General features: G+C 32.2%; 1 protein-coding gene across 1 annotated transcript; it reads right to left on the bottom strand.

Moving 5' to 3' along the window:
* Window positions 1-2,783: 2,783 nt before the first annotated feature.
* LOC145319475 (oxalate:formate antiporter-like) lies at window positions 2,784-23,273 on the bottom strand. Its single transcript, XM_080161623.1, has 14 exons — window positions 23,186-23,273; window positions 22,592-22,679; window positions 21,437-21,488; window positions 19,853-19,947; window positions 19,165-19,302; window positions 14,982-15,084; window positions 14,174-14,218; window positions 11,213-11,300; window positions 10,201-10,316; window positions 8,926-8,982; window positions 7,825-8,077; window positions 7,013-7,140; window positions 5,045-5,110; window positions 2,784-4,276 (listed from the first exon to the last, which is right to left on the bottom strand). Exons 1-14 carry the CDS (start codon window positions 23,244-23,246, stop codon window positions 4,133-4,135), a joined length of 1,434 nt encoding a protein of 477 aa, XP_080017749.1. The 5' UTR covers window positions 23,247-23,273; the 3' UTR covers window positions 2,784-4,132.
* Between the last annotated feature and the right edge of the window lie 2,938 nt (window positions 23,274-26,211).

Genomic DNA, 26,211 nt, shown 5'->3' with positions numbered 1-26,211 from the left:
AGGAATTATTCGACCAAATTATTGGTTGGACAGTGTAAACATTTTGGTACGTAAGGCCAGTTAATCTTCATTTCTAGCTATATTATAAGTCAGCAATAAATGTTTGATATTTAAGAAACTTTTCTTGGAGAAATTATATCGTCAAATTTTGACGTTGTCTTTTGAGGTATCGCCAACTGGAAAGAATCCACCCCCCCCTCCCTAAAAATTTCCTTTGTAAAAGTGAAGGATCTCCACGCTATTTTTCTTTGGATTTTCTATACATTGTAGCTTCACGCAGGCAAGGAATGGTTATAAATATTATTTCCATTTAAAACCTAGAATGGAATATGGAAGGTCGACTCCTCACAAGCTCCCCTAGAGATAAGTTGCTCCTATTGCAAGTAATCATCCCAATTTTTGGGGCAGCCTGTATGTATACAGTATGAGACTATGCATTACAAACATTTACATGCCCGGCTAATGTAATTTATATGGGCTTTCTCAAACATTTATACTAAACACTTCCTATATGTATTTTTTGCTTTCCTATGTGCACTTTCCCTTTAGACTATCCACAGCAAGGATATTATGACTTGGGAGAAATTGTCGTCAATTTAGCTTGCTAACAAGGAACTAGTTTATTGGTTAGTTCGTTCATCCAATAAAAGGAAAGGGGTGGGGTTGAGCAATGATAATGGGGTTAGTCTTTGACATATCGTTTAATCTATAACTTGCGTAACTTTCAAAGCAGCCGAGAAAATTTAGTTTATCATCCATACTAACATACAGAAGCAAGTTAAAAAGCGGCTACGCTGCTTTGAAACTCAAAACATTTAACAGCCGACATATTGCCGAATCAACGCAAATCATCTCAAAATTAGATAAGCAAATTGTTTAAAATTAGAGATAATTTATTTATTTCTCTCATCATCTTTAAAGGATTTGGAAAACATATACAATATACACAAAAAAATTGTATATAAATTAAAGCTAGCTTTCACTGAAAGGTTTTAATATGTGGAAATTTCTTCTTTCATGGTATACTGCGGAAGAAATCAGCAAAGAGAGAAGCATTGATATTTGTCAATGTGGATCATGAATAAAGTAACAATAGTTAAATTTATCTTTCTGGACAAAACTCAATAAGGATATATATTTAAGTGCAAAAAATATCAACTTTTATCTTCTATTAATTATCATATTATATTACACAAGATCAAACTCACAATTACAGTTTAACATTGTGTTGCTGATAATCTAATAAACATTGATAATTTTAAACCCCTTTAACTTATCATGATTTTGTCCCGTTGTGTTATAACTATAATAATAACTTGTACTCATTAGTTAAGTGTTTGTTTATTTACTTATTTTATGAATGATTTTTTACGTGAAATAAAAATCATTTTAAAAACATCAAACATCAATTGAACTTCAAAAACATAACTATTTGTGTAATGTTGAATAATTTTTTTTGTACTTTAACATAAAAATCCAAAAATATTATCGTTTGTTTCATGTTATTTGTGTTTAAATGAAATAAATTATTAAGAATCATTATTTATTTATTTCTCTAGCTGCCATTCCTTATTTCTCTGTCTTTTAATGTGAGATCTTGTGATATTCTTAATCAGTGTTTCGGAGCCGGAGCCGGGAGCAGCAACATTTTTGGTGGAGCCGGAGCCGTATTTTTCGTTAAAAACGGCTCCGGCTCCAGATAAGCTAAAAATGATTTTTTAAAGTAATATTATAATTTGGCAACGGTCTATTTCCATATAATAAACTGAAAAACTATTGTTACTTAACAAATAGACACACATCCTTCTACTTTTATAAAGCTTTAATCAAATAAAAGCAAAATATTTTATATTATTTATTTATTATATCAAATTCAATAATGAACAAAAATTGATATATTAATTTTAAGGTAGGAGCCGGAGCCGGAGCCGCATCAAAATTAAACGGCTCCGACACCCTGTTCTTAAAGGGTGTTTAAAAAAAAACCAATCGCTCACAATTTGAACCACCATAAGTACTTCAAATCTTGGAGATAGACCCCATAATGTTTAGAGTTTTTGAAGGGGCATGTAAAAACCTTTCTTTAGACACCTTAAATAGGTTTTTACCTCAATCCTAGCCGATTTGGGATAAAAAAGGCAGACCCATCCAACATTGAGGCATGGCGGCTCTGTTTAAATCTAGTTCTTGATGTTTGTCAGGTCTTTCTTTTTGATGCCAAATTGGCTAGGATTATGTTAGAAACCTTGTTAAGGTGTCTAGAGAAAGATCTTTACATGCCCCATCAAAAACCCCAAACATTATGGGGTCTATCTACAAGATTTCAAGTACTTAAGACGGTTTGTTCTTTTTTTAAAGAGACAAATTTGTCTTAATTTTATTATAAAATATGCACTTTCGGCGTAGGGCAAATTTCTCTGCAAGGGCTAGGTTTCGAGCTCTAGTGCTCGGGAAGGGTGAGTAGATTTAAGATTCAATATTGTTTTATTATTTTCATTGCTTGGGCATGAATTGTACTATTTTTTTATTAGTTTTGGACCAAAACTGTAAGGTTTATATTGAAAAAAGTGAAGCGATTGGTTTTTATTTAAACACCCTTTAATTATACTACATTCAAAATGTACATTCAAAAAGCTTTGCTATTATTGTGCGTAATCGTTCTTTGTTCATTTAAAACTAAATCTTATGGTGAAGTAGATAGACTACCACTACCCCCCCCCCCCCCCTCCCTCTAAAAGGGCTTCTAGAGGCTTAGCCATTAGTGTGAAATAAAGAAACAATAATTAAAGTAAGATATTTAATAATTTATTTCAATACTGATATAGATACAAGAAATTTACAATTAAGAAAGTATAAATCATAAAATTAATCCATGTTTTGTTTGACCCGATGAGATAAAGGTCCAGGTGTTAATCTTTTATTTTTATTTCCTTATATGTGGAAAACTGTCTTTAATACGTTGCTGTAATATACATTATTTAAAGTGAACATTTATGTATTTAAAACATAATTTTTAAATTTTTATAAACAACATGAGAAACATATTTTGGATCTTGGAAAGAAAACGAATTAGCGCGTTTCGTCGTATTTTCACAGTAACTTTTGCTAGGTTATTTAAAGTTAGGCAAATGTTAATGATTGCTAGAAATAGGAGAAAGGCTACTGTGAATATACGACGAATCCCGCAACTTCGTTTTTTAGAGGGATAATTAACAAAAGAAACATACTTTATATTCAAACTAGCTATTCGGGGCTATTCCCCAAGAGGTATTATAAAAAAAAAATTCTGGTGCTTCCAATTTATTTGAAGTAACTGCTTAAAAAAAACAATTTTTTATGGGGGGGGGGATTTTCATTTTTGGTGGGGTTGGGGGTGCCCCCCCCCCCCCCCCCCCACAAGAAAATATCTTATAACCACCACAGGACCAATAGGTATATACCCTAAAGAGTAGAATCCAAACGGTTCAGTGGTTACCGAGATCTTAAGCTTCAAACGGACAGACAGACATCGTTCTACTTTGTACTATAGATAAACATAAAAAAAAACTTTGTACTGAATACATTTTTGGTACATTTTTCATCATTATTATAATAATGCATTTATAAAATGCAAATTACTTATACTGTTTACTTATAAGCAGAAATGAGTGGGAATATAGGTGAGTGTCAGCACTCACATAAGAAAAGGAAATAGGGGGGCAAATTCCCTTAGTAAGCCCCTACAGTTAAAAAAAAAAATTGTAATTTAATGTAAAACTAAATAAAAAGTTTATTTTTTTGGTGACAATGAAACTTTTATGATTATGATTTTTATTAAATTCCACTCACAAGGGATTTCACCGAAACAGCTCATATAGTGGCTAATAAAAAATAACGCCATACAATAAAAATTACAAATGATAGGCCAAGATAAAATTTTACCATTGGTCAATTAAATGTTTACTGGCCTAACAGTGGTCATTTGATTTGTATGACGTTTTTTTATTAGGCACTTCGATTTCACCCAGTGATACATATTTTATGGTTGTATTTTGTAATATGAAATCATGAGCATCTTAAAAATATAAATAAGAGCCTATTAGTTTTATATTTAAAAAAATATATTCTTCATTCCTTTCATAACTATACATATTTAGGAACACATAACTTTGTTTAATGAATCTTGACAAGTCAGTCTTTTGGGTAGCAGAAGTGATATGATGATTCCAAGTGCGGCTATTCCAGCGGCCACCAGGAACATACCTGTGTAACCAAGGAAGGCATATATGGCAGGAACCTGGAAGGGATAAAAATCATGAATCTAAAGCGATTAGACAATGGCCGATAAATTGATCCTCAACGATTATACACAAAAAATACCCCTTTTGTATTCATTGTTGAAACTTTTGGATACTCAACTTAATGAACTAGCCAATCAAAATTCAAGAAGTCCCCAAAGTAGTTAAAATAACACATAAGAAAACGTTATAATATCTTGGGGGATAAGACAATTGCCGATAAATTGATGTATATTACAAATGATGATACACAACTTTACCCCTTCTGTAGATAAAAATATTTTGGAGAAGATTTTGGACAAAGCTAGTGCCTAAAGTTGAAATCAAGAAATGTCCTCTCCCTCCCTAAGTGATTTATAAGCCTAGCTTCTCTACAAACGTCCCTATGATCAAGTATTTTTTTAAATCTTACAAAAGATAAACATTTTCGGTACGTTAAATTGAAGGGCTGTAACTTCTATAATGTTTAAAGTATATTGGTTTTTAGAGCTTTCCTTAGTTGGATGATGTCAGGGAGGGAGGGGACATGGAGTGGTTAAATACACTAGTCCCCAATGTTTAATAACAACGTTGACTTAACAGCTAAGGGGACTTTAATTGAATTTTGATTGTTAAATTAAATGTCCATATGTTTCACCCACAATTTGTTTGTAATCAACAAAAGTATTAATTTTGTGTATCACCTTTTGGCTGTGTATCAATTTATCGGCCATTGTCTTATCCCTTTTTTTTGCTAGGATTTCCTATCCATTTTAAATAAAATTTACCTTTGTAAATACAATGATAAGAATACAGTAGCAAACAGCATTCGAGAACAGCAATCCAAAGTTAGCCTTAAAAAAAAAACATTGGCCCAAAATCTATAAATCTATCCTATAAAGTTTCATTAAGCTTTACATAAATATAAAGGTTCACGTAAGAGTTTGGAAACCCTATAGTCCAAAGGCTAGCCTAAGAAATTTTATAGGATTTGGATAATTAAAACATTAATAGAATTTGTAAGCTGTTTAGAATTGCAGAAGGAGGATGGGATCTGGTAACTAAAATGAAGTAGCGGGTTTCGTCGTTTTTTCACAGTAGCTTTTCTCCTATTTCAAGCCCCTGCGGGGGGGGGGGGGCACTAACCCTGCGAACCTATTTCCTAACCAAGCTGGACAATCATTAACATTTACCTAACTTAACCTATCGAAAGCTAATGTGAAAATACGACGAAACCCAATACTTCGTTTTCTTTCCATGATCCGAAGGTTGTCAATAAAACTAAAATTTGAAAGCCATGCGTTTCTCTTTTAATTTTGCAGACATGAGAAGTGAGTTAGGGACACAGAGACATGACATTTTAAAGACATTAAAGGGTAGTTTTACTTTTAATGATGCATTCCTAAAAATGTACTATGTTTCTTTATTAGGTCAAATTACACAAATCGATATGCATCTGTTTTAAATGGATATACATAGAATATAAGTGGATATTATAACAGTGGAAAAATTGTCGTTAATTTAGGTTGAAAACATGGAACTTATTTATTAGCCAGTTAGTTTATCCATTAGTAGGGGAGTGGATGGGGTAAATGGGAAGGATGGAGGGTATCATTGCGAGTTTCAATTTATTAGAGAACAAAACTGATGTAACATCCATGTAATAATAAATATATTCTGCCTTAAAAGATAAGACAAAATATGTCAAGAATTTTTTTACATTCCTTCATTCGATAATATCATTTCCTTTATTAAAGACGCTTCTTTATAAGAGTAAGTTGTCGGTATTAGATAGTAATAGAAGTAACATGGTGTCTGTCTTTCTGTCTTCTTATACAGTAAAGGCATATTTGGTTTATAATATTTTTGGGAAGGGTACATCCACCTTTCCAAGAGATATCGCTGCAATTTTTTTCTTTTTAAAATCATAAGTTGATGGTCGACTTCCCCCCGCCCCCTTTCAACCTTCGAGTGCCCCTAGAGACACAAACAGTAGTTAGGTTTTTTGTCCATTGAGATCTCGCTGCCACTAAACTAATGGAGTTCTTAATTTTATGTAAGTTTAAATTGGTTAATTTTTTTGCTATTTTTAAATTTAAAATCTTGAGACGACCCCTCCCCCCTATTTTTCAATATAAAGCCCTTGATGTTTGAGTCGCAGCCTTTGGTTAACGCGAAAGTGCGCTAAAGTACAATCAATAGTTATTTATTGCATCGTATTATAAACACCTTTCCGCGGAAATTGAAATAAAAATTATAAGATTAAAACCCGTTTAGTTAGCCCCAAGGAGCCGAAGGCCCGTTTTAACAAAAATGGTATGAATATTATGAATTGATTTTTAATTTAATATTCGTGGAAAATTGTCTGTAATACGATGCTATACTTGATTTTTCAGTATGGCCTAGAACTGGTTCTTATCCTGCGGATATTAATCAGTTTCTAACCCATACTGGAAAACGCATATCTTGATTTTTGCAACAATTAGCAGCTAAATGTGTCAGATTTTTTTCTCTTAATGGAAAATGATGCAATTGGAATTTTTTTTTATACTTATGCAACTTTTAGCTTATTTAACATTTGAATTTTTAATTTGATGCGTAAGCAATCGGCAATTTTTTTGTTATGTAAATGGTACTTATTATAATAGCAAAGCCACTCTGTAACTACCTTTGTCTGCCCGCCCATACATCAGTTAGTAATGCTATTGTCATCTCTAGAATGACGCAGCTTGGTCCATATACATACATACTCTTACCTGATAATATTTGTGGCCGAAAGCATCTGAAACTGCCGCTGCCACAATGGCATAGATGCCAGGAAAGCTGCCGTACAGGCTGACCATCAGGATACCGTACAATACTTTCAGCACAATCATTGGTGCATCTGAATTATTGCTTTAGTAAGTAGTACAACTTCTTTACAGTACTTTGTCTGTTTTGCAGTAAAAACTTTCAAAGTACACACTTGATTAATGTTTAAAAACCTTAACAGGGGCTATGTAGACAGAGATCGACGCAAGTTTAAAGTTACAGTGCAAATAACCATTATAATATATATTGTTTCTAAAAAAAAATTAATATTTGCATTTAAGAATCCAACCATTTTTACTAGGTATTTTGCAGGAAAAAGGGAATGATACTATGACAAACAATTTTAAAGGAAAATTTCCCCATAACCCCCTTTCCCTTTTCCTTTCCTGTTTACCCACCCCTCTTTAGTTCCATAAAAATATATTTATACGATACTTTTAAAGGTTTTAAAGGTGATTTTTTGTAGAATTGATGATTGTTAGAATAGCTACCCCTGGGTATTTTGTAAAAATATCTTTTTTGAATATTAGTAAGACTCGAGAAAAAAACCTATCTATAAAAAATGTCTACTGTACAAAATCAGACGCTAAATTATCACACCCGTCCCCTTCATAAGCTATTGTTACTCCATTCGTATTTTTAAATTCTTTTGATCAGGTTATGATCCATGAATATTTTAAGCTACAATCTTGTGATGAATATCGTAAATTATTGTTGAAAATCAAGCTTTCATATCATAACTAATTCAAAATCTTACCAAGGTACGGTAGAACAGGCAGACAGGCGGTGACCGATCCAACAATGACCGCCATGATCAAGTACGTCCTCTTAAAGTTGAGCTTGTCATACACTATTCCCCACACGATACGTCCAGCCCCGTTGAATATATTTGCCAGGATGCCGACCCAGGCGAAGAAGTGGTCATCATTGATGAAGGTCAGCCCGTAGGTCTTGGAGTAGTTGCCCATCAGGCCGTTGGTCAGGCACAAAGAGAAAAAGGCAATCCATATCTTAAAGAAAACTTGGATCATGAAAAGAAAACGAAGTTGCTGGTTTTGTCTTATTTTCACAGTAGCTTTGATATGTTATTTTAGTTTAGGTAAATGTTAATGATTGCCCCGCAATGTTAGGAATTTGGGCCTACAAAGTTAAAGCACCCCAAGGTGCTAGAAATAAGAGAAAAGCTACCGCGAAAATACTACGAAACCCGCTACTTCGTTTTCTTTCCATGATCAGAAAATTTATATACTTGAAGTTTTAGATAGCTTATAGCCATTCTAATAACTGTAAAAGTATTAAGTATAGATGTATAATCCAGATAACTACCTGGCCCTAGTGGTGATTTTGGTTGATATTCAAAGACCCAATTGAAAGACGGCACAGGGTCCCCACCCCGTGGGTAGAGTTACGTATAGCTTGTTCCCTCTAAATTTTTTTACTTTTATTTCATTCTAATTGCGTTACTCTAAATATCAAGAAAAGGTCGGAGGGAAATAGGAAAACAGCCTAAAACCTCCCTAAAGATATTGTTATAGCAATTTCTGAGGTTTTTAGCTTTAGACAGAAAACCTTACTTCTTTATTGCATAGACTCTAAAATTTTATACATTTAACAGATAATGACAGATAAACAGAATTGCTTAATTGTATGTTTTAAAAATCAGGGCTCAGCAGCCGCGTGTTAGCCGAGAATAAGCTTCAAATTAAAACTTGTTTTGAAGCTTTAATTTAAAAAAGAGTAATATTGCCATATTCAGGTCATTTTTCGACTTGCTGCTGATATTTAAAATTGTAAAAGGTTTATTTCCCTTAGGCTAAAAAAGTCTGACGCGCGGCTGTCGAGCCCTGTTAAAAACTACCTGATAGAAGGTGGGAGTCCTTAGTACTTCTGATGGCTTTAAATATACAGGATCTTCCTATTTAAAAAAAAACTTTTTTTAAGTGAATATTATTGATAGTTCGTAATCAAATCGTTTAAAAAATCAAATCCTTAAATTTTTTATTCAAATGTATTATGCAATTGAAAGAATAAATTTTCAACCTATTATTTTGAGTCATCCTGTTTCTATAGAATAAAAATAAATAAAAAAATCTTTCTTTTGATTCTATATCAAGAATACAGTAATAGTGTCTGACTGATTATGACGTAACAAAAAAAATTAGCCAATGAGAGGCCACTATAAATTTTACCATTGGTCAATAACGGCCTCTCATTGGCTAATTTTTTTTGTTACGTCATAATCAGTCAGACACTATTACTGTGTTCCTATATCAATGGATTTATTATTACTTGGATATTACACCAGATTATCTTGTACTATAATAAAGTGAAACTTGTAGCTGGCTAAAATAACGTACCTCCTTTTACCCCTCCAATTGAATGAAGAATTGACCGAAAAACGACAAGGGAAATAGCAACCTGAATTGACGACAATTTTTCCCCTGACATAATATCCATGTATATTCTACATCTATTTCTATATCTCAGCCACCAGGCCATACATATAGGGGGGGGGGGGGAAGGAGACATTGGGCTGTTTATTATACTAGTACCAAAATTTTTATATTAACGGTATCTTATTTGTTAGCTTAACAACTTTGGGAACTTTTCTAGAATTATAATAGGTTTGTGTATGACCATAGCCAGAGATGGAGTTTTAAAAAATGTCGCGTTTTTTCGACATTTTTTAGACATTGATTGATTGAACGAAGACGATGGGATTTCAACACAGAGTATATAACTTAAGAATTCAAAATTTTAAAATTATAATTTTAGCCATTTGTATAATGTTTAACACAGCTCTAAAAAGATGCATAAATTAATATGCAGCAATCAAGATCAATGCCCCGTACGATTTTAACAGAGTATATAACTTAAGAATTCAAAATTTTAAATTATTATTATAGCCATTTGTTTTATGTCTAACACAGCTCTAAAAAGATGCATAAATTAATATGCAGCAAAAATGGATTGAAGATAATTTGCTTTTCTTCTATGAAGGCCGTACCAACAACAGCGAAATAATTAAATAAATAGTTGTATACTTTGTCTAGTCAATCAATTATTCAAATAACGCGGCATTCATCTTTCAAAAACCCATCTCAGAGGTTATTCATCAATTTATCGGTCGTACCCGTTTTTCAGAATTGAGCGGAATTTCAGCAGAATCTTCAGAATCTGAATCTGACACAAGTTTGTCCTCTCTCTGGTCCTCGTCAGATATCAGAATTACAGATATCAGTCCCATTCCTATAATCAAGTAAAACAATAGAAGGGGAAGGAGTTAGATAACTGTAAATCCCCACCCCATGGACCTTGAGCCTACTTTCAATTGGGCCGTGAATATCAGCCAATGGCGTCGTAAACATTAACAAAGCAAAGTCGTTACAAAAGAGCAAAAAGGAATTTGCTAGCATACGGAAAAGGTCCCAAACACTGGATCCAGGTAGTTGTCTGGATTATACACCTATACTTAATATTTATATTTTTCTTTTTAGATTATTTAAAACTAATATGACCGTCAGACTGTAAATTACACTAGTTATTTTTCGTTTGCTTAAAATCTTAAAAAGTTAAACCTTGATTGGGTTATAAAATTAACAGTGTCCTAAATTTTCTAAAGTAAATGTAATTTTGTTTATCATAAGGGGGGGGGGGGGTCATTTTATTATACCATAAGCGCCTACATTTTTAAGCTAAATTGAAAATTAGTTAGAGAAAAAAAAACATAGAATGCCCAAAGAAAAATTAGCTTTAAAAGTTTTAAAAATCAATAATTAGGTATTGACTTCATAATTTTTTTTATAATTGAGCTACTTATAAATAATTAATTATATTTATAATCTGGGATCTAAAAGGACAAGTAAATGGCCGGTAAATCCCCAATGATGTCATACAAAATTATCCACTTTGTAGATTACAATTAGTGGTTGCAACTTTAGGACATTAAACTTAATGACCCAACCAATCAAAATTCAATATAGTCCCCAAAGTTGATGAGCAAAGAAATAAGAAAATGTAATTAAAAAACGTTGGGGACTACTGTAATAAACAGTTTATTGTCTCCTCACTACCTGAATTATAATACGTATAATTTTTTTTGTAAAAGGAGCATATCTCAAACCTTTACAATAAACTTGAATTACCTAGAAAGATGGTTCCCAAAAGAAGAAACATGTATGGAATTCTTTCCAGCAGATCAGCATCTTCAAAATATCTGTCACACTTGCGGTCCTAGAAATAGTTATTTATCGTTCGTATTATAAACAGCTTTCCGCGTATATTAAAATGAATAATTATAAGATTAAAACCAAATTACTATTATTTCTTATTCAGATATTCGTGGAAAATTGTCTGTTATACGATGCTGTACATGATTTTTCAGTATGGCTGAGAACCGGTTCTTATTCGGCGGATAATAATCGGCTTCAAAGCTATACTGAAAATAAGCAATTTGTGTAAGAAAAATGCCAATAACGCTCATGCACTTTACAACACAAGGAATTATTAAGGAATTTTCTTTAGTGCTATTGAAGATTGATATCTGATTCTCGTGACCACTGTTCATCTACTTTATAACTCACATTGTCCGTCCGTCGTTTTGTTTTGGTATTTCTTATTTTGAGGCAAACTGTAAAATTTGAGCTTTACAATTGAAGGATGTTGTCATCCTTGTTATTTACACGTCTATAGACAAACATAAAAGACTGGCTTGTAGCAAATTTTATTAATAGTTTAGATATATTATTACATGGAACTTATGCCAAATTATCATGATCTCTAATAAAGTGAAACTTGTAGCTGGCTAAAATAACGACTCGCCCCTCCCCATCAACCCCCTTTACCCCGTACCCTCGACTTCTTAATGGATGAACGAACTGACCAATAAGTGATGTTCATGTTAGTAACCTAAATTGACGGCAATTTTTCCCCTGTCGTAATATCCACTTATATATTATATTCATTCAAACACCTAAATTTTAAAACAAGGATATTTATTGCAACTAGTATCGTAACATACATTTTAATAATAGTGATTTTTGAGCTTTAGAACTTTCTTAGTTGATATAATATTGATTACAAAAGATTCTTTTTAAATCTAAAATATTATGGACAAAACACATAAGGAGTTGCATATCAATAAGATAAAATTTTGAGTCCTATAATATAAAGTAGTAAGGTTTTTTTGTTTGTCAGTTAAGTTTTCGGTAAAATCTAAACCAATGCAATATAGTTCTACATTTCAGGCAGGTTTTTATCTATTTTTTCCTGAACTTTGAAATTACCCCAGAGACTAGAAGCAAAGCCACTAGTAAACAAAAAAAGGAAGAGATAAGAAAAACTAAAACTTAAATAATATGCTTAAAAGCGTAAAAACAATTTTTATGTGATTTAATTAATTAATTAACTGTTTTCTGTATTTAAGCAGTTTGCATCAAACCTAAGTTAATTTTATTCAAACTTATATTCTGCTCATTCGGTAGTTCTGACACTCTACAAGTGTTATCATTCGTTTTTCCTACCGTTTCAGAGTTGCGCTTTTATGGATGTTATCATCCTTGTTTTTAAAAAGGAAAATACAAAGAAATTTTTTTTTACAGGTATCTAAAAATTTTCTGCAGGAAGGAAGGGAACAGTAGGCTGTTTATTTCACTAGTCCCCAAAGTTTTGTTATAACGTTTTCTTATTCGTTGACTTAACAACTTTGGAGACTTTTAGTTATTGAATTTAATTGGTTGGTTCATTAAGTTGAGTGTCCAAACGTTTCAACCACTAATTATAATCTACAGAAGGGGTAACTTTGTGAATAATCATTTGGTATGTACATCAATTTATCGGCCATTGTTCTATCCCTTTAGATCCCTGCTGAAACTTTGTTTTTCTGGGTGTAAAAATGTTGCGCGTGTGTGATTTTAAAATTACACGAAATACAAAAAGGCCATTTCCATCAAAGTGCTTTTGGAACAAAGAAACCCCCTTATTTTAAAATGAATTAAAAATAGGGGAGGTGGGTATTTTTATTTGTTTCTTTTATCACTTTAGTGACTTACGAGGGGGTTAGACAAAAAAAAATATTTCTTTCCCCTCTCTTATTTTCAATTTATTTTTAAAATATGCGAGAAAAGAGAGGGGGGTATAAGGCTCGATAGAACCTTTGAGGTAAAGCAACATACATAAACTACACATGGAAAAACATGAGGATGCTATTTATTCAGGGCTAGGTAGCCGCAGCAGATACTGTAGCAAAATCAACAGCTGCCTATTTTTTTTAATCTGCTTAGTCAAGCAAACAAGCCGCTAAGTTTTTTAGTTCACTTACTCAATGTATAATTTTCAGCTGTGGTCAAGCAAATCTGAATTTTTTTTCGCCACACCGCCAACTTTATTAAAATTTTCAGCTGTCGCTACGAGCGGCCTAAATTAAATGCGACGGCAATCCTTTAGATATCATTATCTTACACAACTTTGTACTATTTTTAAATAGTTAAAGAACGTTTCAATTATAGCTATTTGTTTTCTTTTGAAATGGAACATTGCATATTAAAATATTTAGAAGTAAACATTAGAAACAGAAGTAAACAACTTTTTTTTATAGATCAATGTCAAAATAACTTTACTACAGGATGCTTAATATGGACAAACTTATATATTTTTATAGAAAATGAGATGCTTAGCTTAAAACATTATCTAAAAATCATATTTAAAAAATAAAACGATTAAGATATATAATTTATTTTTAAAAAATTAATGGACATTGATTGAAATCGATAGGTCGAGTCTAACATGCTTAAATCAACTTACAAACATCACCTAAGGGCCGACCCCGAATGTATGAGAATATTTTAATAAAACACGAAAAGCACCAGAATAGTTATTTTTCGCATCGTTTAATAGACAGCTTTCTGCGGATATTAAAATGAAAAATAATGAAGCTTTAATGAAAATAATGAAATGATTAAAACTGATATTGAATATTTTCATTTTAATATTTGTGAAAAATTGTCTGTAATAAGATGCTATATATTATGGCTGATAACCGGTTGTAAGCCTGCAGATATAAATCGGTTTTGAAATCAAACTGGATAATAATACTGTAAGATGTGTACCTGTTGTTCTGTGCCAAAATATTCACAGTTTCTGTCTAGCTCAGCCTAAACAAAAATAGGGGATTTCCAACAAAGTAACTGTCGAGCATTGAACACAATCCCCCCCCCTTGTATTTCTTAATTATTAAAAACAAGGGTTATTTTTCCCCTGTGTTTAATATATCGTAACTTTACCTGAGCTCAACTATGCACTTTAAGGGGAACTGCCTACAAATATTTTCATTTTCATGTACTTTTTAAAAGTAGATACTGAACATTTTTCTGCTTTACTCCAGTTCATTAGTAGCGAGGCTATAAGTAATTGTGTCCTTTAAACCCTGTATTAGTATGTCCGTCAGGCTAAGAAACTTGTCAGATATGGAGGGCACATATTTGACTGCTTAGATATAAAGTTTAAGCAAATTTTTTGATTCGCTGACATAAAAAAACTTTAAGAACTTAAATTGAATCTTAATTGGTCAGTTCAAACAACAGATCTGTAGTATAGATGTATATACAGACAACTACCTCCCTTCCTTTTTCAAAGACCTATTTCGTCTGCTTCTAAATTATTTTATGCTACTTGGCTGTGTTAATATAAGCGACACAATTGATTGATTTTCAATGACCCAATAGAAAGGTTGCACAAGGTGGTTGTGATGGGGAGATACAGTTTATTAACCATTTCTTCCTCTAGTGTTTTACTCTAATGTTTAAACTAGCACTGTCCAAATTTTAATCTACAGATGTGATTATTTTGTTTATTGTGATTGGGAAAGTCAATTTATTGTCAAAGATCTTTTACCTTAAGATTATAATAAGTTTTTACCTTGATATTATGTGGATTAACAAATGCTGTCTGCAAAGGTATCCAGACCAAAGATCCAAATCCATATCCAGAAACTACCAGGCTGCCAACCCGTCCCTTCATCCTGAGGAATATCTGTCTTATGAAGGGCTCTAGGGGCACTTGTGATGGAGGGGGAAGGACCACCTAATATTCAATTTTAGTTAAAAAGAAAAGAAAAAATTTTGGTGGGATATTTTTTTCTAGGAGCGATTTATCTTGGGAGGGTGTTGGTAAACTGCTTAAAAATAGTTATAAAACTTTTCAGAACCTATGAGAAGCTATAATGTAAAGAAAAACCATTACAGTTTAGCGGTTAGAGAGATTACAAACAGACAGACAAATTGATGAGATACTGGAGTAATTTCCTGGGGCAGCTCAACATACTTGAAAATTTGAAATTTTTTTTTCTATTTCAAAAAAACAAAACAAAATTAATTTGTTTTTTACTAAGAGAGACAACATCAATATGAATTGTTGATATCCCGCAACTTAAAGTTTATTTAGAAACATTGTAGACAGCTTAAAATTAACATTAATATAGCTGTCTATAGCTGTCTGATATTAGGAAGCTCAATCGAAATTAATATTAAAACAAATGACACGTTTTTTTTGTACAGAATATCTTCAATGGTCATTTTCTAACGTTTCATCAATTAAAGCATTAAACAAAATTAAGTTACTTTTTAACTGTATATTGGCAAGGGTTTAGAGAAATTTACACGAATTTCTTGCTTTCTATGATGTTTCGAAAGTTGCTAGATAAGTTCTTACCCCCTGTCAATATATCCACATATATTCTATATCCATTATCCCATGTCTTTAATATATGTGTTGTCTGTAGAGAAACTTAACTTTTTAAACTTTATGAAAATAGGTATATTTTGAAAGTACATAAAAGTTCTAATAAAGGCAATAAAAAGTGCTTGACCATCAAAAATATTACATAATGAATAATTTATTAAAACTTTTGTTGACTTTTCCTTTTTGTAAACTTTGGTTTTTTAATGTAAATTTAAGACTTTCATACGGATCATGTCTGAAAAGTTTTTCAATTAAATAAAAGTATATATGTTTGTTATGTAATTTCAAGTTTTACCTTACACAACGACATGATACCATATAAAGTAATATTTCAGGAAACGTTGTGTTTCAATGAAATTTTAACGGTGAAAGTCGACATTTTTCGTAATTTTGTTTGGTTTAAGTAGCCATGACTTAGAGACGTCAAAAGGGGGGGAAGGGTTGGACGATTGTTTACCCCACCACCCAAATAAGATACCCCAAGAGTTTTTGTTGTAGTTTTTACTCCCACAAAACTTAAAAAACCTCAACAAGATGTTGCGTTGTTTCACACCTTAGTTCACGGCTCTAAGCTTGTAAAAAGCTGACATTTTTTTACAATTAAACTAAACATTTCCACCCCCCCCTAAAACATAGAATTTATCTTCTTTGCCCTAAAAAAATAAAAAAAACAAGGATGACAACATCCATAAGTAGCGAAGCACAAAAAATTGTAGATGGGAAAAGGGTATTTATTAAATCAAGAATAGATTTATTGGTTAAAATAAACACAAAACCTTGTTTTATTTTGTTTGATGACGATGGTCAAAGTAAATTACATAAAAGATGCTCATAATAATGAGAAAAATTATTTTGATACTGATATTCCAAAAAAGTTTGAAAATTGGATAAAAAAACAAAGATATGGGGAAATATGTAAAACATATAAAAATAGCCAAAACCCTATGTCCTCTCCCTCCCTATGCTGGAGGAGACCATGTATTTAGGTCATGTTTGTGTAGTAAGCAGACCTATGTCCCCTCCCTCCCTATACTGTAGGAGACCATGTATTTAGGTCATGTTTGTGTAGTAAGCAGACCTATGTCCCCTCCCTCCCTATACTGTAGGAGACCATGTATTTAGGTCATGTTTGTGTAGTAAGCAGACCTATGTCCCCTCCCTCCCTATACTGTAGGAGACCATGTATTTAGGTCATGTTTGTGTAGTAAGCAGACCTATGTCCCCTCCCTCCCTATACTGGAGGAGACCATGTATTTAGGTCATGTTTGTGTAGTAAGCAGACCTATGTCCCCTCCCTCCTTATACTGTAAGAGACAATTAATTTAATTTAAAAATTAGAATTTGTCCGAATTTATATGCCGCACCCTGTATGTCCCCTCCCTCCCTATACTGGAGGAGACCATGTATTTAGGTCATGTTTGTGTAGTAAGCAGACCTATGTCCCCTCCCTCCTTATACTGGAGGAGACCATGTATTTAGTTCATATTTGTGTAGAGATAAAATCAATCTTATTAGACGTTCACTCAAAGCCCAAAAATAATGGACTTAAAAGTGTATTAAACTGTATATAAGACATTTGCGAATATATTGATACCATTAATTTGCCTCTTAGATAGAAAAAAGTATGTGTTTTTAATATTTTTCTCTTGCTTCAAATCAAATTTCAAATTTGAGTCACCAAAAATGCTAAACTAATTTTTGCTCTAGAAGAATCACTTTTTGGAGTTAGAAAGTGCTTAATACCTCATTTTAATCGCCTGGCATTGCTTTATAATATACAGGTAATGACTTGGTTGTTTATAGAACAGCTGACTAAAAAATCAAGGTTTTGTGATAAACCTACTTTTGTTGTTGCTCCATAAATGATATTTTTTTTCTCAATTTCTTTGGCTGTAAAGAAGCTTTATATATTCATATAACATCCACCTAAATTTGACTTTTGGTATTTTATTTATAACATCACCAGAGGGAATTGAATTTTGGAAAAAAAATATCAATTTATATTTTACACTGCTATGCATTGTTCTTGTTCTTGTTTCTAAAAATAATTTATATTATAGCAAGGATGACAACATCCATAAGTAGCGAAGCACAAAAAGTCGTAGATGGGAATACGTACAGGTAGATTTAAAAGGTTTTTACTAAAATCAAGAATAGATTTATTGGATAAAATAAATATGAAACCTTGTTTTATTTTGTATGATGACGATGGTCAAAGTAAATTATATTAAAGATGCTCATAACAATGGGAAAAATTATTTTGATACTGATATCCCATAAAAGTTTAAAAATTGGATCAAAATAAACAAAGATCTTGGGAAATATGTAAAACATATAAAAATAGCCAAAAACCTGATAAAAGGCAGTCTGGCCGCCATGGTTGTTTTCTTAAAACGAAAGAAAATTTAATTTTTATATCCTTAACTTAAAAAATTTGGAAAATCGGACCATATACACTGAAAATATGGAGAAAGATGTAAAAATAGCCTAAAACCTGCTAAAAGGCAGTCTGGTCGTCATGGTTGTTTTCTTTAAAAGACGGGAAATTTCATTTTGATATCAATAACTGAAAACATTTTGAAAATCGGACTATAAACACTGAAGACATGGAGAAAAATGTGAAAAATATAAAAATAGCCTAAAACCTGCTAAAAAGGCAGTCTGGCCGTAATGATTGGTTTCTTAAAAAGACGGGAAATTCAATTTTGATATCTATAATTGAAAAAATTTTGATAATCGGACCATAAACACTGAAGATATGGAGAAAAAATAGAAAAATATAAAAATAGCCTAAAACCTGCTAAAAGGCAGCCTGGCCTTCATGGCTGTTTTCTTGAAACGACAGGAAATTTAATTTTGATATCTATAGCTGAAAAAATTTTGAAATTCGGACCATAAATACTGAAGATATGGAGAAAAATGTGAAAAATATAAAAATAGCCTAAAACCTGCTAAAAAGCGGTCCAACCGCCAATGACGTTTTATAGTCAATTGTGCTCCTTAATGATGGGAATGTTGTCAACAAATTTCAGCATCCTATCTTTTACAGGAGCTGAGTAAATCCAATTTCCCCCACAGCGTTACGGACGGACTGACGGACGGACAAAGTGAATTATAGAGTAGCTTCGCTACTAAAAACATAAATGTTTTGGACGTCCTTAAAGACGCCATATGTATTAAGAATTGATTATAGAGATGCTTATTTTATATTTTGTAAAATTTATTGCCTGCCAAAATACCATCAAAATTACATTTTTAAAAAGTAATATATTACAGACGAACCTATCCTAAATGTAGAAAAGCTTCGCTTTTATTATTTAAATGTTTGAGCATTTTTTATAAAAAATGATACTTGGCCCACCTTGGAGGAAAACAGGCTTGTGCTGCCCTGATGGCCGTGGCATACACCCACGAAAACCCGATTCCGTGCATGGACATCGTCATAATGGCCATTATAAACTTCATTTTGATGGTCCAGTAAGTCAGTAAGAAGCCAGTGCTGAAACAAAACAAGGATAACTTGGTCAAATATTACAAATCCTATTATATAAAGTTGTAAGGTTTTATTGTCTGTAGCTGAAGTTTTCGATAACTACTGATCCGATTGAGTTCTTCATATAATGAAAGCTTCATTAAAAGCACCGAAATGGTTTTAGTAATTTTTTGTCATTCCCCACCTCTTTGAAAAGAGAGCCATTAGATACAAGGGACACAGCTGCTATTAAAACTTTGTAAGGCTCTACAACGAATTTTAGGCAAAATTCCATAGGGTTAGGCATAATATTCGTTTCATTAAGAGCAAATCATAACAGAAAACGGTGACATATTAAAAAATAAAGATAATCTTATAATGCATACAGTAAATGTATATATAAATTTGTTGTGTTTGTATATTCAAAAATAAGCTAACCTGACCTAAAGTAATAAACAAACAAACAAAAGTTTTCCCTCCTCTTTTTATCAATTCATTTCAATCATAAAGGGGGAGGGGTGTTTATGTGTTCAACAAGGCACCTTGAGAGAAACTTCTAGAAAAAAAAATATTTAACCTGTAAATAATTGATCCAATAGCAATGCTGGGTCTGATTCCAACTCTTCTGGCCATATAGCCAATAAATGGCATAGAACTTCCTTGCAGGATTACCTACAAATCAAGGGAGAAAGTAATAGAATGTTCACCTAAATCTCATATTAGAATAACTAAAAGTGTTAAAGCGGGTTAAAGGAAAAAATATTCTGTCTTTTCTGTCTGTTCAAATAATTTTTTCTTGTTTAGCATTGTAAATAAGCAATAAACATTAGTGTCTTTGTTGATTTAATTTACATCCAACATAATAAAGTAGTCAGGTTTTTTATCTGAAGCAAAAGATCTCAGCAATTTTTTTATCTGATAAATAGATTTATGCAACCAATTGGTTTTTATGGTCAAGAGAAGCTTAATATTTGATGGTTTTAAGCTGTAAACAGAGAAAGGTTGCGTCTAAAACAAGAAATTCAAGCCTCCTCCCCCCTCCTCCAAAAATCAAATTATTTTCTTAAACTAAAACACATTTCATTTCATGAAATATTAAAATTTTCGTAATTGTATTATTAAAATATGCATACTTGTAAAAAAAATTCAGAAATTTGAAAACAAAAAAAAATATTTTGGTGACAAGTAAAAAGATTAGAGATAGTTTATCTTTTTGTTTAGAAATAATGGATATAGAATATACGTGGATATTATGGCAGGAAAAAGAGTCGTCAATTTAGCTTGCTTAAGGACCTCATTCATTGGCAAGTTCATTCACCAAGTCGGAGGGAAGAGGGTGGGTAAAGGGGGAGACTGGACGGTGTCGTTATTCTAGCCCACTGGGAGTCTCACTTTATTAGTGAACAAGAAAATCTGGTGTAACATCCAAGTAATAATATATCCATTTTTGAAAGTGTTAAATATTTCGACATTCCAAACATTTGTTCACTAATCCTAATAATTTCTTTTTAATTAGCTTTGTATTTATCTTACTTAAAGCAAAGCTTTTCTATAATTAGGATAGGTCTGTCCGTACGTCCGTCCATAAATTAGGCATATTAGAATTCACCTATCGATTTTAAACTTGTATAATTAGATCCTGTTATTTAAGTACAATTGATTTTAACTAATCCTAATAATTGATTTTTAATTAGCTTTGTATTTATCTTACTTAAAGCAAAGCTTTTCTTTAATTAGGATAGGTCTGTCGGTACGTCCCCGTCCATAAATTAGGCATGTTAGAATTCACCTATCGATTTCAAACTTGTGTAATTCGATCCTGTTATTTAAGTACAATTAATTTTAACTAATCCTAATAATTTATTTTTAATTAGCTTTGTATTTATCTTACTTAAAGCGAACCTTTTCTTTAATTAGAGTCAGTTTATCCGTATGTACGTCCGTAACGGATAGCTCAAGTCGTTAATTTAGACATGTTAAAATTTTCCTATCGATATTAAACTTGGTATGATTTCTTCAACAGTAAGCTACAATTTTAAAAGCGTAACAATTCTTTGTAATCGTTACCAGCAAGCCTAATAGAAATCTAATCATGGTTTTATGCTATTTTTTTTAAATAGGAGTTCCTTGTAGACAAAAAATAAGGTTGTAAATTATTTACCTTAGTTGATGTTAGTAGGACAAAATCTCCATAGGTTAAACCAGGATTCTCTCTGAAATTATTAATTCAAAGTTCAAAATCAGAAGGGGTAGGACAAACAAACATCAGAACTAGTAGTGTCAAAACTTAATAAACTAAATAATAAGTTATAAGTTTGAACAAAATTATATATGAATTTGTTTTAAAATTGTTTGAATCCGAAGAATCTTTTAAAGGTTCTAAAAATGTCCTTGAATAGTATCCCTTAAAGGACATTTTTAGAACCTTTAAAGATTCTTCGCTTATAATATTATACCTTGTTTCCCTAGGAATCATTATTTCAGAAATCCGAAAGATAGATTATAGAGTTGCTATGGTTTATAAATCTTACTTTACTGTTACAGGAGTCATGCCCAAATTTACGATAAAAACTATCCATAAGAAACCGGCGGACTTACGAGTTGACTCTAATTATAGAAAAGCTTCGCTTTAAAAAAGAATCGAATTAATATCAGAGCTTGCATTAATTCTGGAAATATTAAGTGTCAGCAATTAATACTCTAATTTTTGCTGACGATAAAAAACAAGGAACATAATTTTTACAAGGCAAAAATTGATTTATATTTAAAAAAACAATAAATAAGTAATGCCAATTAGAAACATGTTTTCCCTACAATATAAAAGTCAATACACTCACTATATTTTCATGATAAAAATGAGGACATCTAAGCTTTATAGAATCTGTCTTGCAGGCTAAAACAGTGGTGTGCACAGGTTTTTAAATGTTTAGTCTGCAAAGCACAAACGAAGATTTGAACACACCCTTGTAATTTTTGGGGACAATGAGCAGTTTATTACACTAGTCCCCAAAGATTTTTAATAATATTTTCTTATTCGTTGGACTAACAACTTTGGGGACTTTTAACGAATTTTGATTGGTAGATTTATCAAGTCTAGTGTCCAAACGTTTTAACTAATAATTTTAATCATCATTGGCGATGTATATCAATTTATCGAACATTGTCTTATCCCTTTAGATCCCTGTTTGACACCCCCTTTAAATCTAAATCGAGAAGGATTGGAATTCTTTACAACATACGTATTCCTGATTTTCGTCAAGGGGTGACTACGCCCCCCTTCTAGCACTCTTAAGAAAAACAATAAATTACGCCTTACCCATTTTGTCTCATGTATGATATGATATAAGTGTTCAGATTTGGATAACTGAAGTCGGAGGCAAAGCTTAAACACAACAGAAACCCACCTAAAAATAATAATTTTAATTGAAACATAAAAAAACACAAATTAATCCCATTTTAAGAGAAGCCCATGCTTATAATTTTTTATTAATTTAAAGACAAAGTTAGATCATATTAAAGTTAAAAGCAAATTGTTTTTTTTTACATTTGTTATATATGAAAATTTGAACAATTAATGTGAATGGGTAGTACATTGCTAAGCGTCTGACAGACAGGAAATTTGTAGAGCATTCCGAAATAATTTTACTGATTAAAATTTTTATTAGTAAAAAGTTAAGATTTTTAATTAAATAATAATTATAGAGAACAATTTTGATTCCAGACTAATCCAAATTTAATGATAAGATCATATAACAATTTTATCAAATATAAAACAAATGATTATACAATGATTAAGTTTTATATAATAAAATTAAAATAGATGATTATGCCCAATATTAAATGATTGGATATAAAAAAAGTCAGACTCATACAATTCTAGAGTAGCTCCGCTACTAAAAAATTTTCGTACCCAATATACACAGGATTCCTTTAGAATAGGAGGATTCCCCCTCTTTGCGCAAACAAAGCATTCTATTTTATTATAATTTTCTGAAACTTAAATATTTTTTTTCATGATGGCTTCGAAACCGATTAATCAACTGGATTAGCACCGGTTCTCTGCCATACGGAAAAATCATGGATAGCATCGTATAAGACAATTTTTCACGAATTTTAAAAGGAAAAACATAGAATATTTACCAGTTTTGTTAGACCGGGCCTCCGGCCTTTTGGGCCAACAATAACTGGTTTTGGCGGGGGGCGGGTAGAATTAGAGGTTTTATTTTAGAGGGATGTTGACACCCCTCCAGGAATGTTTTTTTAGGAGAGGAGGGGGGGGGGGAGCAAAAACACATCCTTAAAAAACTGTAAATATAATAAATTTGAAAGGGGAATTCCACAAAAATGCCCCCCCCCCACAAAAAAACGTAAACTACTAAGAATGTTAATTTATATATTTGTCCTAATAGTCCCTAATCTATACAAAAAAAAGTAAAAAACCTATAAATAATTAATTGAAAAGTAAGAAATATCTATAATACAAAGTAGAACGATGTCTGTCTGTTTGTCTGTCTGTCTGTCTGTTTGTTTGTCTGTTTATAGCGAAGGATCTCGCTAACCGCTAAACCGATCGGGTTCTCCTTTACAGGGTAGCTTCTCATAAGTCCCGGGAAGGTTTGTAACTATTTTTCTTGGGGGTTGGGACACCCCCAACCCCCCAAAAAATGAAAAAATCCCCCCCCCAAAACTTTTTTTTTTCTTTTTAAAACTAAAATTTAAATAGTGAGGTCGACTTCCGCCCCCCCCCCAAAGAAATTTTTAAAAAAAATTTTTCTTTAAAATCTAAAATACGAAAAATTGGTTTGATCAAACCTCTTGGGGCAAAGCCCCTAGAGGCTAGGGGCAAAACCGCTAGTATTTAATAAAGTAAAATTATGCGGAATAATGAAATAACTTATTTACTTTTATAACATTAATATTTAACAATTATTTTTCGCATTGTATTATAGACTGCTTTCTGCGGATATTAAAAATTTACTGATTTCTTTTTAAATTCATAAAAAATAGTCTGTAATACGATGCTAAACATGATTTTTCAGTATCGGTTATTAATCGGTTTCGAAGACATACTATGAAAACTTTTACTAGACTATAGTAAATCTTTAAATTTTATATAATATTTAATCTTTATGCTTTAAAATCCGCAAAATAGTAAACTGTACATTTTTTCAGTGACCCTTAACCTAAAATTGCAACGCTGCATTGAAAACAAATGATAAACTGCTTTCATGTCTTACTAAAAGTGTACTACAATCTAAAATTTATATTTTTTTAAGCTTTCTCTTTCGGAGATTTTAGAGGTAAAAACTACTCTACAGCCCCTTCATCCACCCGGCTTTTGAATAGCATGGCGGGCCTATGAGAGAGTCAACGGAGATTCACAGAGCTACAAATATAATAGATATACATAGAAAGCTCTACACCTCTGAGAGTAAAACTTATATTCAATTAAATAGATTGTCTAAGGGTGATGGAATCTATTTAAGTTAAAAACACTTCAAGATATATTTAATAAACACAATTAAACACCATTAAAGAATGGTTTAAAACCTGCCACGGACAAATATCAAGCTTACCTGAAACCATTTGGCGGTCTGCTTACTACACACACATGACCTAAATACATGGTCTCCTCCAGTATAGGGAGGGAGGGGACATAGGACTGTAAATCAGACTGCTCCTCAAATTTTTATACTAAATATACTTAACCCATTAGTGCCGAGCGCCACTTTTATGGACTGATCGAGCTGAAAATCTCAGGGAAGCTTTATAATGGTAAAAACGGAATTCCAATTTTTTTGTTTTGCTCTAGTGGCGTGCACAGGAAAGTTGCAGGAAAACCCGGTTCGGCGCGAGTAAAGAAACCGTTCGGCATTGATAACCGTTTTTGGCGTTTTTTGGTGCTTTCCCCCCGGCAATAAAGCCCGTTTTCGACCTAAATACCCGGTTTTTTGGCCCAAAAAGTTAAAAATGTAATTTTTGAACGCCCAAAGTGAGATGAACACTTTTTAAAACTACGATACAATCCGTAATTGAAAACTACATAACCTCATGTAATTGATAGAGCTACAAGTAAGATACAAAACGATTTATATCACATTTAGTGTTTTGGCTATAGTTGCCACCCTTTTCAGTTAAAAAAGCCCGTTTCCTAGAAGTTTTAAAACTTTTGATAATATATGTGGACGGGTATCTTTACTCGCGCCGAGCAGGGCAATAAAACTAGCGGGTATCTTTACTCGCGCCGAGCCGGAGCTATATAGAACGTAAAAAAACGATAAAAAAATCATATAAGAAATAATAATTTGAATAAAACAAATTCACAAATGAATGTAGTTGCCAATAAACTTTAAATTTCACGAAAAAAATCACTAACTTTACTTCATAAACAAAAAAGTTAGGAGGGGTATTTTAAAATCACCTCGTTTTTCTTGGTTTTCAAATTTTGTTGAGCTATACCGGCAAACGGAAGTAAGCAAAACTGCCTGCTCCAGGGGGAAATGAAAACTAGGGTAGTAGAGGGGGGATTCATACTGAGAATGATGCAATCCTAAAACTGAGAACCGGTTTTTTTCGGCATTTTCTGGAACCGGGCGTTAAAAGCCGGTTCGTCACTAATGGGTTATGACCAAATTAAAATTTACACATGGGAGTTACACTGATATTTCAACCAACTTACCTATTTTGAAGCATTCTATATATAACAATAGATAATTCTCAGTCAACCACTTTCTACCCTTTTAGGCAACTAAACCTCCATTTTTGTTGAATATAGGTAAGAAATTACGCAAAATTTGCGTTTACATAAGGATGTATAGGAAACGGGTTCAACTTTCATAATGCAATAATTGATACATAACAAGGATGACAACATCCATAAAAGCGAAGCACTGAAACGGTAGGACAAACGGACATTAACACTTGTATAGTATCTGA

This window comes from Acartia tonsa, chromosome 1 (genome assembly GCF_053477335.1).
Source record: "Acartia tonsa isolate MP-2025a chromosome 1, ASM5347733v1, whole genome shotgun sequence".
Lineage (NCBI taxonomy): Eukaryota > Metazoa > Arthropoda > Copepoda > Calanoida > Acartiidae > Acartia > Acartia tonsa.
The sequence above is the reverse complement of the archived record's forward strand: the minus strand, read 5'-3'. Positions and strand labels throughout refer to the sequence as shown.